This window comes from Culex pipiens, chromosome 3 (genome assembly GCF_016801865.2).
Source record: "Culex pipiens pallens isolate TS chromosome 3, TS_CPP_V2, whole genome shotgun sequence".
Lineage (NCBI taxonomy): Eukaryota > Metazoa > Arthropoda > Insecta > Diptera > Culicidae > Culex > Culex pipiens.
The window spans coordinates 32195454-32210142 of record NC_068939.1 but is presented as its reverse complement, the minus strand read 5'-3'; the positions used below and the strand labels follow the sequence as shown (position 1 = coordinate 32210142).

Genomic DNA, 14689 nt, shown 5'->3' with positions numbered 1-14689 from the left:
GTGCACGCAGGAGCATCAAGTTCACTTACGAAATGGAAGTCGAAGGAAAGTTACCTTTCTTAGACATCCTGATCCTAAGAGAACCAGGTTGCCCATCTTCGTTTTCTTTCGAGATCTACAGGAAGCCAACAAACACCAGAAGAACAATCCCAGCCACGTCAAACCATTCATTCCAACATAAGATGGCAGCATATCATTATTTTATACATAGGATGACAACTTTACCCCTCAGCGAAGCAGGAAAACAGAAAGAATTGGAGTACATATTTGAAACAGCGGAAATCAACGGTTACAGCAGAACAACTATCCAAGCAATCATCGATAAGAAGGAAAGAAAACTGCACAGAACTTCACTCACAACCCTTACGCCATCAGCAGAGCCACTGCGAAGAGCAGCAGTAGAATTCGACTACAGGATAACACGCCCATTACGACAAAAACTGGCTAAATTTGGCATCGATTTAGTGTTCAGCAGTAGAAACAGCCAGTTGGAATCCATCTTAGGTTCAACGAAAGACCCCATACCGACTTTAGGCAAACCCGGCATCTACGAGGTATCCTGCGGCCACTGTGATATGAGCTACATTGGACAAACTAAGAGATTGCTGCAAACCAGGTTGGATGAGCATATACACACATATGTCAAAATTGCCATGGAGGAAAAACGGAAAGGATTTGTCCCCCATTTCAAGTCAGCAGTAACCGAACACATCATCGAGGAAAAACATAACATCACAGCTAGCGACGCGGTCATCTTAAGACACATCACTAACCCATCGAAGCTGGCTGTCGCTGAAAGTTTGGAAATCTTCAAGGCAGGCAACAAACGTTTACTCAACAAGGATTCAGGTAACGGCTCAACGTGGCTGTTTAAGCTGTTACCTATACAGGCACAAAAGAAGAACGAGGAGGTAGTACCTACAGTAACTACAAATATGGATACACCAGCGATGAACCTTCAGTCGAGAACAGAACACTGATGAAGTCTGCAAGTAGTAGACGAAATACGTATCTGTCAAGATATTAAAATATATAGCGGAATTAAAAGGAACAACTCGTCTCTTTGTATTCACAAAAAAATACTGTTATTTTCGAAATATTTGATAGATTCTTCATCATTTGAATCCCACATTAAAAAAAAACATCAAATTGAAGAATATTTCCAAAAAAGTAGTTTTTGAAAACGATAAGAAGAGTTTTAAGAAGTCGAACTTTTGTCGAACTCATGTTTAGAAAAAAATCACAAAAATATTTTGACAATCAAGAAAAGGTAGTTTTTTTTTTAAATAAAAATAAACTTCCTAAATATTTTAGTGGTCGAACTTTTTTCAAAGCGCTGATCATGTTTAAAAGAATGGAAAAAACTTACAAAAATATTACGACAAACAAGAAAAGGTTGTTAGGTTAAATAAAAATAACCCTTTAAAATATTTTGGAAGTCAAACTTCTTTTTCAAAGAACTGCTCATGATTTAAAGAATGGAAAAACTCACAAAAAAAATTTTTGACGACCAAGAATATGATGTTTATAAGAATAAATCTAAGACAAAAAAAAGTCGAACTTTTTTTTGGAAGAACCGCTCATGTTTGAAAGAATGGAAATCTTCTCAAATTCGACCTTCTGTCCATTCGACCTTATGTCTTTCGACCTTTAAGCATTCGACCTTTTGTCCATTCGCCCTTATGTCTTTCGACCATCTGCCGCGCATCCCAAAAAATCAGAGCATCAGAACCTAAAAAATAAAAATTACTGCAAAAAAAAAAAACTGCTGGCAAAAATTTACAATTCTCAAGAATACATTGCATTTTCTAGGCTTTTTTATAAATTTTGAATTCTGAGCTACAGATCAAAGAAAGATGTGCAACTATGGAGTTTTTTTTAAAGATAAATGAAATAAAATAAGAAGAAAATTTATAAGAAATTCTCACTGGTGAAAAAATACTTAATTTTCCCAAAATTCAAAACTGGGGTAGTTTACCACGAAAACGATGCACTTTATTAACTTTATTATGTTTAGTACAGTCATCCCTCATATTCGGAACAGTTTACAGATCGGCCAATGTTAAACAAATCATATAAAATCGATGATTGAACATTTAGATTTGCTATACCCTTCATGTAAAAGCTTTTCTTGCGATCTTTCGATTGATATATAGACCGGCTATATATTTTTACGTTTTATATCAAGTTTTCAAAGAAAAACAATGACCCTTGAAATACACAAATTCGGAACACTTTTTTTTTACGATGTAAACAAACATTTTTTTCTCTCCAGGAGTACCTATTTTTTAAAAAATAATGACTTTGCACTCTGAAACCAATAAAACTCATGCTTAGTAATGTTTTATGAATGGTCTGATAACTTTTTTATGAAAATATTAGTTAAATTCAGGTGTTCCACAATTCTGGGAGAAACAATAACATCCCACAATCATGGAACAGGTAATTTGGAGGCAGTGTTTTGGTGCTCTGGATAAAATAGTCTTGAAATGCAGTTTTTGTTTAAAAAGTATCACTTTAACTAGGGAAATAGCAAGAGAATGTTCAAATAATGGCCTTAAAAATAGCAGGGTCGGCAGAAAAGTTGCATTTTGCATTCTATTGACAAATTACCACAAAAGTGTTCCGAATTTGTGGGTGTTCCGAATATGTGGGATGGCTGTACTTTTGATTTCAAATCCGATTTTGCATCTAAAAATTATATGATTTTTTCCTGAATCATGATCTAAACAAAAGTTGATTCTGCAAAATATTTATTTGCCCTCGCTTGCCCAAGAGTTGTTGTCATTGTCCTCTTAAACACATAAAAAATGACTATTAAAAACTAACCTTATCTATACTTACAACTTTGCCGAAAACACTAATTTCAACAGAAGTTTCCTGCTCAAGATACAGATTTTAGAATATCTGGACACCATTTTTGTATAGACACTACTACCTTTGGACAGTTGTTAAATATGTATGGAAACTTGTTTGGACAAACCAATGCTGCAAAATGGCTTCTTTGGTCATAGGTCTTTACAAAATTTAAGGCAAATTGTAAAATATTGACAAAATCGATAACCCAAATTTTGCAAAAATGTTCCTTCAAAAACATAAAATTAAGATTTTTTTGTAAATAAAATGTTCTGTTTTCGTTAAATCGTGATATTTTTTGATGGATACAAGCAAATTGTAATTGTCTGCTTCACAGTTTTGTAGAACATTGTTACACTCTATAGAATAACCCTGCAAAAAATAAGATAAAAACACAAAATTTTAAAATGAATCATTTTCTTCTAAATGAAAAAAAAAAAACACCCTTCTCGGTTATTGCAGATTCGAAAACTACATTTACATATGTGAATACAAAGAGACGAGTTGTTCCTTTTATATATATAGCGGATTTAAAAGGAACAACTCGTCTCTTTGTATTCACAGTAATGCATTCTGCTAAAACGCTCAACCAAACCACAATTACATTTACATAGTTTCCCATAAAATGACATGTGACAAAAATGTTTACAGTTGAGTTATGAAAAATGACTGAATTTTTTAAACTATTTTTGTTATTTCTAATCTAATCTAATCTAATCTAATCGAACACAAGCGCAGCCAGTCCAAAGAAAGCATTCTGGAAGAACTTGTGGTAAGATTACGCCTCAAGTTCTTTCTTGTCAATATTAATGATTACAGTACATCCGAGTTACCCCGAAAATGTATAGCAAAAATTAAAACGGCCAGGCCTACTGCGTTGCATTAACCGCAGAGACAGATTCTGTGAACGGATCACATTTCACAGAATCATCAGGGGAGGAAGGATGCGTGGACATACCGTACCAAACGCTCCGAATCAGTTGTGGTGTGGTGTGAAAGTGTAAATTTGGCAGATAATAATATTTAGGGGCGGTGTGAGGGGAGGGGGAGGTAATGAGGATAGGAAAAAGGGAAGGTGGGAATGGGATAATATGGATATATCATTTGATCAATAGAATATTATGTAAAATAAGGGAATAAAATCATCTATCAAATAATGATAGATAAAATGGATAGATCTCACCAAATCAAGATTTAACAGTTTCCAGCAGGGTTTGAACTTATCATCAAATGCCACTTGAATCGTAATTCTTCTAAGACTTCTGGACTTGAACAGGACTACAGTAATGTAGCGGGCAGCAACAATCAAGGTTCCAGCAGCGATCCTGGTACTGCTCGACCGGCAGCAAAGGCATAAGACGCCGCAAGTTGGTACTGATCACCACACGATGCATTAAGTCTGCTACTGCTGGCCGGATTGGTAGATTAGAACAGGAGCATGATGACCACTTCATAAAGTGCTCCAGCTGTTGCTGATTCTGCCTTCTTGTTCGTGTAATCGTCACCCCATCAACCGCTACCACCATTTAAATTGTACAGGAACTTAATTGATAACAAGTTATTTTTTTTGTTATTTTTGAAGGTTTTTTTTTTTTTAATTTTAAGAGATATCGATAAATTAAACTCGAATACCGGAATTATACCCATCTCTGTAATAAAAAAAAGTTGTGATAAAATATTAGGTTTTGATTGGAAGCCTAATTTTTCAAACACCCATTTTAAGCTCACGGAACTTAGACCACATGTTGTTTTTATTCATGGTTATTTCGAGAACTAATCCGGCCATCTCCATAAGGGACCATCCACAAACCACGTGGAAACTTTTCTGTAAATCTCTCAAACCACCCCCCCCTATCGTGGATAATTTTCATTCAAGAGCAACTCTCTACGAAATCGGCCGATTTCGACCATTTTTATTTTTTGTATTTTTTGATTTGACTCAAACTTTGTTGGGGCCTTCCCTATGACCAAATATGCTATTTTGTGTCATTGGTTCACCCATAGCATTTTAAATGGGCGTAATATTCAATGTTTGGCCCTTTTAAAATGTTAGTCTTGATTTTAAAATTTTCAAAATATTTTTTTCGAAGAGATCGGAAAATTTCACGATTGTTTCATGTATTAACATTGAAAATCGGACCATTAATTGCTGAGATATCGTCATTAGAAAATGGTGGGCTGTTTGGGTGAGACTTAGAAAACTTCAATTTTCGTGTTTCTTTTTCTTTAAGCCGCTGTATCTCAGCAACCAGAGGTCCAATCTTCAATGTCTCTTAGACAATTTTATAGCAAATTTTCTGGACTTTTCAAAAAAATTTTTTTTAGAAATGGTCACTCATGGTCACTATTTTTAAAAATTGAAAAACTGCAAATATTTCGCTAAAATCAAACTTTCGGTGGCTATATCTAGAAAACGGAGCCCTTTATCAAAAAATATGTAAAGTACTTTTCGATTGCAAATTCAATTTTGCATTAAAAAATAATGTCAAACTTGTTTTTGCATGAAACTTCGATTTTTTCCAAAAATCACTATTTTTGTCCCCTAAAACATATCAAAAAATCTCGAAAATCAAAAAATACGTATTTTGGGAAATTGAGTTTTAGTAAAAAAAAAGTTGATAAAAAAATCCTCAATTTTTTTTTTCCGTGTACCCAATTTTTCTCAAAAGTCCTCAACAATACCTACAACTTTGCCGAAGACACCAAATTGATCAAAAAATTCACTCAAAAGTTACAGCTGTTTGAATATTTACATACCATTTTTGTATGGACAGCTGCCAAAATTGTATGGAGACTTGTATGGGTGAACCAATGACACAAAATAGCATATTTGGGTATAGGGAAGGCCCCCACAAAGTTTGAGCCAAATCAAAAAATACAAATAAAATCCACTTCCGGTTTTGGTAGAGAATTGCTCTCAAATAAAATCATTTTTGTATAGTATTTTCTCCTCAAAAAAAGGTTTTCTCCAAAATGAGTTTTAGTGATTATATTACTTGCTTCCACGGTTATATGAGTAGAATTTTCAAATATTCAATAATAATCACTTTTTCTACAAACAATAATCATTTGAGAACAAGATTTAACCGGAATTTGTTTTATATATTACAAAAAAAAAAAAACATTTAAAAATACTTCTAAAACAATTTCAGCAAAACTAGTGCTCGGTTACTCACCTAGTAAACACATCAAATTCAAAATTTGATATATAATCATTGCACGTTAAGTCTATGGTGGTTTTGAGCGCCATCGCTTCCAGCCCGGAGGAGATTGGGTGCACCTGGGACAGCTCCTGCCGGAACAGCTTCCACGGGACCAGTGTACTGCAAAAAAGAAAGAGAAAAAACACAAAGAGATTAAAAAACAGTTCGCTAGAGGGCATTGCTCGCTCGAGATTTAATCCGGGCAACATTTTCAACGAATCACTTTAATCACTTCGATTTGACATTCGCGCCGTTGAAGCAGTTTTCCATGAGACGAAAAAAATGAAGAAGTAAAAAAAAGTGAATTTCCATCTGCTTTCCCTCTCCCAACTTTCCCGAAGCCCTACACAACGCAAGACAACTTTGTCGCCACCACCCACATCACATCGTCGTAATGATGAGATCGTCAGCATCGCTGTCGAGTGCCATCACAATCAACAGTCGAAAGGATTCGCCCTCTTCTATTCGTTCGAACCAGGAAGACGAGGACGAGGACGAAGCCATACCTACTATCTCTAAAAGTATGTGCTCAAATTCAAAGTTGCTGCCTCGAGTGTGAGCGAAAAACGGGGAAAGTTTTTTTTTGCCTTTTTCTATATATTTTCAAAAATAATTACACATTTTAATGGAAAATGCTTAATGGCAGATGGCCGGAGAAGCAGCCAGCGTAGGAAAAGTTTTTCACAAGACGCCTCCACGTCAACTGGTGGCTGGTGGGTGTTGAGTTGGGTGGAAATTTTGTCGAGAGCCTTTAAAATTTCAAAAAGTGCACCATTAAATCGGTTTATGACGCTTGAGTTAGCAGGAATCCGCTCGGGATGCTTTGGGAGAAATGTGCTCGCTTGGTACTAAAATAGACAAAATGTTAGGCTTAGGCAAAGTACTGTAAAAGTAAACGAAGGCTGAAAGTTAGGAGTCTAAAATTAAGCCCGCCTACAACATTGGAACCGTATGTATGAGATAGCTCCAACGGTAACTAAGTGCTGATTTTGGGTTTTTTTGAAATCAATTTTAAGATTATTGAGTCATTTAAAAACATTTTTATTTTCTTCTGTTTATTTTCGATGGACAAAAAATAATAGCAAAGACGTCAAAACATACTCTTCAAATGTTTCTTTGAAAATCAGGGGGCAAAAAAATATTGCGAAAAATTTAAATGTTTATAAAAAAACAATTCTCTACGAAATCTTTTTTTAAATTATTTTTGGATTTTTTAATCCGGCTGAAACTTTTGTGGTGCCTTCGGTATGCGCAAAGAAGCCATTTTGCAGCATTAATTTGTCCATATAATTTTCCACACAAATTTGGCAGCTGTCCATACAAAAATGATGTATCAAAATTCAAAAATTTTTTGATCGATTTGGAGTCTTCGGCAAAGTTGAGGTATGGATACGGACTACACTGAAAAAATGATACACGGTAATTTTTTTGTGATTTTTAATTTCACTTTTTGTCACTAAAACTTGATTTGCAAAAAAACACTACCTTTGTGAAACTTCCAGAATGTGCAAAATGTCTCTGCAAAATGACGAAATATTGGTCGCCAAACTTTTTCAACTTCATTTTTCGATTTAAAATTGAATTTTCAATCAAAAAGTACTCATGTCAAAAAAATGTGCACCATTTTCAAGTTATAGCCATTTTAAGGTAGTTTTTTTCAATTTGTTGTCTGAAAAGCTGAGAAAATTCTCTTTATTTTATTTTTTTGAACTTTGTTTATACGACCCTTAGTTGCTGAGTTATTGCCATGTAAAGATTTGAAAACAGGAAAATTAATGTTTTCTAAGTCTCACCCAATAACCCACCATTTTCTAGTGTTGATATCTCAGCAAGTAATGGTCCGATTTAAAATATGAAACATTCGTGAAATTTTCCAATATTTTTGAAAACAATATTTTCAGTTTTATTTTAAATTAAAACCAACATTTCAAAAGAGCTAAACATTCAATATAACGCCTTTTTTAAATGTTAGTCTCAATTTAAAAAAAATGAAAGTTGATTCTTTTAAACACATTTTTAATGTACGGCAGATCGGAAAAAGACAAAAATATTTAGAAAAAAATGAAATTAATTGATATTTAGCAAATTTTTGGTAGCATCATGACGATAGTAATGTATAAAACATTCCGTAATAGTTATTGCTGCCAATTTTTGAAAAATGACTGACTTTTCGGGCCGATTTTGACAAAAACTTTTAATAAAATTTGTATTAGCCTGTTTTCATCGTCTGTAAGGGCTTGTGCATAAACCACTACCCGAACATACGGTAATAACTAAATTCATGCCATTTCAATAACAAATACTGTTAAAATAACAGAAAGTGTTTTGGAATCTTCCTGAAAAATCCATTTCTGCATAATGGTTTAATAACGGCTTATGTTATCATAACAAAATTTGTTATTGGTCTGGTATTGGTTGAAAGCCAAAACAACTTGGGAATAACATTTTTTGTTATGGAAGAATACCGCCAACTGTTATTGGGATGATCGGATTAGTTGTTAAAATAACAAAAAATAATAACAAAGATTTGTTCGAAGAATAGCTAAAAATGTTGTTAGTCTGTTATTACAATAACAATTCAATAACAAAAAAATAATAACGACGAATAACAAATCTTGTTATAAATAACATAAAATGTTATTGGCCAAGTATTATCAAATATCAAAAAATGTTATTCCCAAGTTATTTCCGTCTGCTCGGGATAACCTTTTAATTTAAAAAAAAAAATGTTGTAAGCAACTTATTGCAAAATATCTTTTTTTGACAACTTGTTGCATTTACTGCTTTTTTTTTCTTATAAACTCGCGAAAAATCGGGATTTTGTGATTTTTTGTCAAAAAGAGATTTCAAGCAAACTTGTTTCAGAATAATGTTTCAACTTTTTGATCAATTCGTAATATGTTGTACTATTTTCAGTTGAATTGACCTTTTTTGAGATCAATATGAATATTAAGATCCGTTTAACTATTAAATCAATTTGAAAAAAGGAACTTAAAAAGGAAGTTATTCCATAAATCTTAACATATTTTTGAATGAGTTTCATGATAAAAAGGTAACAGTAAACTTTTAACAATATCAAAGCAGTCAGGAAAAAAAAAATCAGTTTTTTTTCATTTTACTTTAAACATCAAATTTGAATTCTGTGAACCTATTTAAATCAAATTTTAATAGTTGATCGCCTATAAAATTACAAAAAGCATATATATCATCATGGTCAGTTAAGCCGCCATTTGGATTTAACAGTTCTAAACCACTTAAGAGTAGTTTAAGGGTCTTACCAGCTTAAAAATCAAACATAAGACAACAACCAATTTTAACTTTTGGTGATTCGATTATCCGAAGTGAAATTTTTTCAACGCCTCCGGATAATGGAGTCTGGACTGTATTGCTTTAATATCTCAAAATATTTGAAATCATTTAATTTGAGTTTGGCTGTAGTTTTTGTTCAACTAAAATTATTCAATCATTGCAAAAAAAAGTTTATCCGTTAACTTACAAATATGTTTAAATAATTTGTCTCTACTAAAATTTTGCTGAAAATATGGGGATTTCTTATTAAAATGAAACTTTAGTAGAAGTAAAATTAAAAACATTTAAATACTGTTAACTTAATCAACCACATTGATTTTTGAAAAATAAAAATACGTTTTTTGTTAATAAGCTATTTTTACCAAAATTGTAAACAGTATTTTACAATCCATTTAGAAATTTTTTTTAATTGATTTTTTTGTAAACAGTTTTCAATCTATATTTTTTTTAAGGTTCTGTAAAAGTTGGGAAAAAGTCGCAAATTTGAAAATATAATTTAATGTGCTCAATTGAAATAAAAAATATCCGTTATTTTCCGAAAATTTAGTTGTTTTCCAATAAAAACGCTAACGTAGTGCAAATTAAACTACATTTTGCAGCGTTTGATATTTATACTGTAAATGGCGAAAATTAATGTATTTTGTGAAGAAAATTGAATATTTCACACTAACAATTCTAATGTTTTTTGTAGAGTTTTATGAGGAAAGAACGTTTTTTTCATAAATGTTTTGTTTGAGAAACATTCTCAAATTGATGTGGCATGGTTGTTCGGGTATCCAGGTGTACCAAGAGGACCGAAGTGACCGGGTTTTAAACGTAATTTAAGCCCTAGCTAATTGCTGGTCACTTCCATCTCCACTTTGGTTCCCAAGTCCAACCAGGATTTTCTTATGTAAATGACACCGAGAACGGACAATGGGGAACCGAGATATTGTAGGATTTTCACCGGAATTATTGTTCCGGCGGGTTCAGTAAGAGTCTCGCGTGGCTAAATATCGGCACAATTTGTTTTTACTATGATACAATACTGAATTGACCACATGACCCATGTTCCAGAACCCAGATTAAGATTGGCCAAGATGTCAAACTTCGTGACAGACCGGAGTAGCCTACTGTTATTGATCAATAAGTAAACAAAATATTTATGACCTACTGCGATTGGTTTTCGACACCACGCGAAAGATTTATCTCTTGGGATTCGATCGAAACTCATTGAACACACACAGTAGGCTACTCCGGTCTGTCACGAAGTTTGACATCTTGGCCAATCTTAATCTGGGTTCTGGAACATGGGTCATGTGGTCAATTCAGTATTGTATCATAGAAAAACAAATTGTGTCGATATTTAGCCACGCGAGACTCTTACTGAACCCGCCGGAACAATAATTCCGGTGAAAATCCGACAATATCTCGGTTCCCCATTGTCCGTTCTCGGTGTCATTTACATAAGAAAATCCTGGTTGGACTTGGGAACCAAAGTGGAGATGGAAGTGACCAGCAATTAGCTAGGGCTTAAATTACGTTTAAAACCCGGTCACTTCGGTCCTCTTGGTACACCTGGATACCCGAACAACCATGCCACATCAATTTGAGAATGTTTCTCAAACAAAACATTTATGAAAAAATCGTTCTTTCCTCATAAAACTCTACAAAACTATAAAAGAACGCCGTTGATCAACTCGTTGATTATCGATAATCAACGCGTTGATCAACGCCGTTTAAATCAACGAGTCCGTTGACGTTGACGATTAAATCAACGATGGCTGCGATTACGATTACGTTTAAATCAACGATCATCGACATCGATGATATAAACGCCGTTGATTTCAACGATTAACAGCATTGGTGTTAGCTCTGCCGAGCTTCGGTGACCCATTTCTACGCTGGCTAGCCGAGCGCGAGGTCCCTCAGCTTTTATCGACAAGCCCCGCCCTGAAGAACGTTTGCACCAATCGGGTTCAAACGTTATTTAGAACTTCCGAACCCTTGTCAAATGGACAAGGACCCAGCGCGTATATAGTTTTGATAGTAACAGTATTCCTAATTCCAGACGTCGCTCACCAAGCCGTGATGGCCTAGTGGTTAGCATTTTTGCTTACCAATCCAAAGGACGGGGGATCGAACCCCGACTCGGGCGACTTTGATTTTGCGTTCATGTTCAGAATTTCAAGATTAATATTTCCTATACTTTCTCGTTGGGAGCAGATGGGAATCGAACCCAGGACCATTCGCTTAGAAAGCGAACACCGTAACCAGTCAGCCACGGCCGCTCCTACACTAACAATTCTAATGCTTTGACTTTTTTTTACAATAAATCGCATTATTTGACACTCATATTGTTAAGATAACTTATTTTATTTTCTCATTTTTAACATGAAATCAGAGTTGTACGATCCCATTTTAGTGAAATTTAAGTGGTTGATTGCTAGTTACATTTTCAAAAGCGTTTTTTGAAAATTGCGTCATTTCCATTTTGGATTACATACATATTTCCAGATCACTTTGGGGCCTTTTTGGTTGGTATCATATTTAAGTATCGCCAAGTTGTTTTTTTTTTAATTTGTTTATCCAAAGAGAACACTTTTCCGAGGACCTTGGATAATCGTTTTAGACTGTATTTTTAAAATCAAAATAACAGTTTGAACACTTGATAAAAATAGTTCGCGTCGTTTGAAATTCATTTTTTTTTTGAAAAATTTGGGCTTTTTAAAAAAAATCGGATCTGTGTTAATTACTTGAGTATTGACACTTAAACTTACTACACCATCAAAAATGGTTTTTATAGGATCGTCCAAACTTGAAAAAATATATATTCAATAATTAGAAAATTTTCAAAACCCATGATGGATAGGTTGTTTTGAAAATTTAAAATTTCAGAATCGGTTCACAAAAATCATTACATCGTGATAGATTTTCAAACTTATACCAAAGATTATCTCATCAATTTGCGCAAATCTCTGCCGCTGAAAAAGGGCAGCTGCTACGTTAAGAGGCAATTCGCAGCCACTTTGACCGCTGAAAACCGTCAAAATAAACAGCAACTTGAGCAGCTCGAGTACCGGGAGCGTTCTTTTATTACGTAACGCGAAAAATCGGACTTTTAGACCCCCTCCCCCCCCCTCGTAACAAAATTTCCATACAAATTTTAAAAATTTTGTATGGAGCGTAACACGGCCTCCGACCCCCCCTCCCCCCCTACTGCGTTACGTAATAAAAGAACGCTCCCACCTCTTCTTGAGTTTATTTTGCCCAAAAAGAAAGAAAAAACCGAGACGAGACGTTTGCCTTTCTTGCGTGTTCGTTCAATTTTCCGGTCACGGGTCACCTCGAATTGGCCCCCGGGTTCGCGTCGTGTTGTGTGCCCCCCCCTCAAAGGTTCACGAGCGAAGACGACAACCAAGACGGACGTCGGTTTGCTTCCGAAAATCGAACCCTATCAAATATTTATGCGTCTACCGCACAATTCTTGGGGGAAAACCAACGACGAGGGTCCTTTTCGTGGGAAATGTTTGGGAAATATGGGAATGAGCCGCTTTTTTCTTTGCACGTAATTCTGAGATTAATGAGGAAAGAAATTAAAGTCGTGCTCCTACCAAGAAGGAAGAGCACTTTTCTGCGGAGAGTATAACTTTAGGCGAATTGATACATAAGGGGTTTCAAAGGTTGCTGAAATTCAGGCGCTGAAACCTCTTCTCAAGTTAATATCCAACGATTCCAATAACTTTCCAAACCACCCAACCGTACGGGTGATGAATGAAAGCGTCAAGAAACAAGAAAAACCTCAACCATGGCAAAGGTGAGCAAAGTCAAAGCTCATTTACACAGGTCGGGCAAACGGTCCAAAGAAGTGCGCCCGCGTGTGCACAGCTAAATTAAAAATAATTGCTTTTCACCCCGCTCACAGCAGTGTCTGCAAAACCCCTCACTGGAATAGAGTCGTAATCCTTTTTGCGTTCTTATGACCTGCGACAAAAAGGATTACAGGGCGTTAGGCTTCCCAGGTCGGGCAGTTTTTCGCGCCCGTGTCCGAGGGGCGCGAACTTTGGCCGGACTGTGCGGTGGTGTACTTGGAGTCGGCTTAGCTCCCTTCGGCGGTGGCGTGCTCTTGAAATTTTCTCTTTGTTCTTTGAAACTTGAAGCTTTGCGGTTAAGTTTTTAAAACACTTTTTGTTTTTTGTTTGGGCAAGTTTGCGACAGATACAGGAATCAAGCGGATTGTGGAGCGGCTTTGTTGTGGGACTTTTTGTTCTCTGGCTCTGAGAAAAATGTGTATTGACAACTTTTTTGTTTCTAGTTTTAACTATTAATTGAGTTTCTCATCAGATTATAAAACCTCTACATTAAAAGTTCCATTCTTTTTGTGTGTTTTATTGAACTCCACCATAACAAATAACTGTTTAAGGTAAGGATTATTATAAAAAAAATTATTAGATCAGAAAATTTACGTATGATTCAATTTTCATTATTGAAAATCGGACCATTATTGGATCTAATATAGGTCGAACCATTTGTGTAATTAGAGCAAAATTGAAGCAATGGATCTTTAATATTATCATGAACGGAAGTTTGTTAAGTCTTTTTTAATTGCTTATTTGATTATACAAATAAAATTAAGACATTTTTTACAATTATTCAAAAATAACGTTTTTTTTTAATCTTGACATGGACGCACAGATTTTTTAAAACTCTGACTCTGAACCACTGCTGAAAAGATAGCATTTTTGTATAAATCATCGTTGATTTTTTTTAAGTTATCGCAATTTAGCGAAAAGAGTTGATTTTTTGCCGATTTCGTCATTATACTGTTTTTTTTTGCGCGTGGCGCGTCGAAAAACTCAGTTTTTATTTTCATCGCAAATTTTTTGAAATGTTATGTGAAATTTTTCGAGGAATACGATAAAAATATTTTCAGACATAGGCTCTTTGATCCAGACACGGTCAAAACGCCATTTTAAGTTTTCATACGACTTTTTTAAATGTTAGGCTAGATTTTTGAAACTTCGTACTATTTTTCTCAAATAGCCAAACCAAATCGGATGAAATGACGCGGAGATATTTATTTTTAATAAAGGTGGTTTTGGTTTTTAAAAAAAAAAAAAGGTTTTGAATTAAAATTATTGAGCAATTCTCTACGAAATCGCCTGGTTTCGACCATTTTTATTTCCTGTATTTTTTGTATTGGCTCAGGTGGGGCCATCCTTTTGACCAAAGAAGCCAAATAGTACGTAAATATTTGAAAATCTGTAATTTTAAATGAAATTTTCTGATCGATTTGGTGTTTTCCGCCAATTTGTAGAGATGGGGACTATTCAGAAAAAATA

At 34.7% G+C, this 14689-nt stretch overlaps 1 protein-coding gene across 1 annotated transcript in view; it reads right to left on the bottom strand.

Moving 5' to 3' along the window:
* Nucleotides 1–14689, bottom strand: part of LOC120420560 (mucin-5AC) — a 147789-nt gene that overhangs the window by 15049 nt on the left and 118051 nt on the right. Inside the window, exon 2 of the mRNA XM_039583626.2 lies at nucleotides 6033–6179. Coding sequence (XP_039439560.1) covers nucleotides 6033–6179 — 147 coding nt within the window. The remainder of the gene's footprint in view (nucleotides 1–6032; nucleotides 6180–14689) is intronic.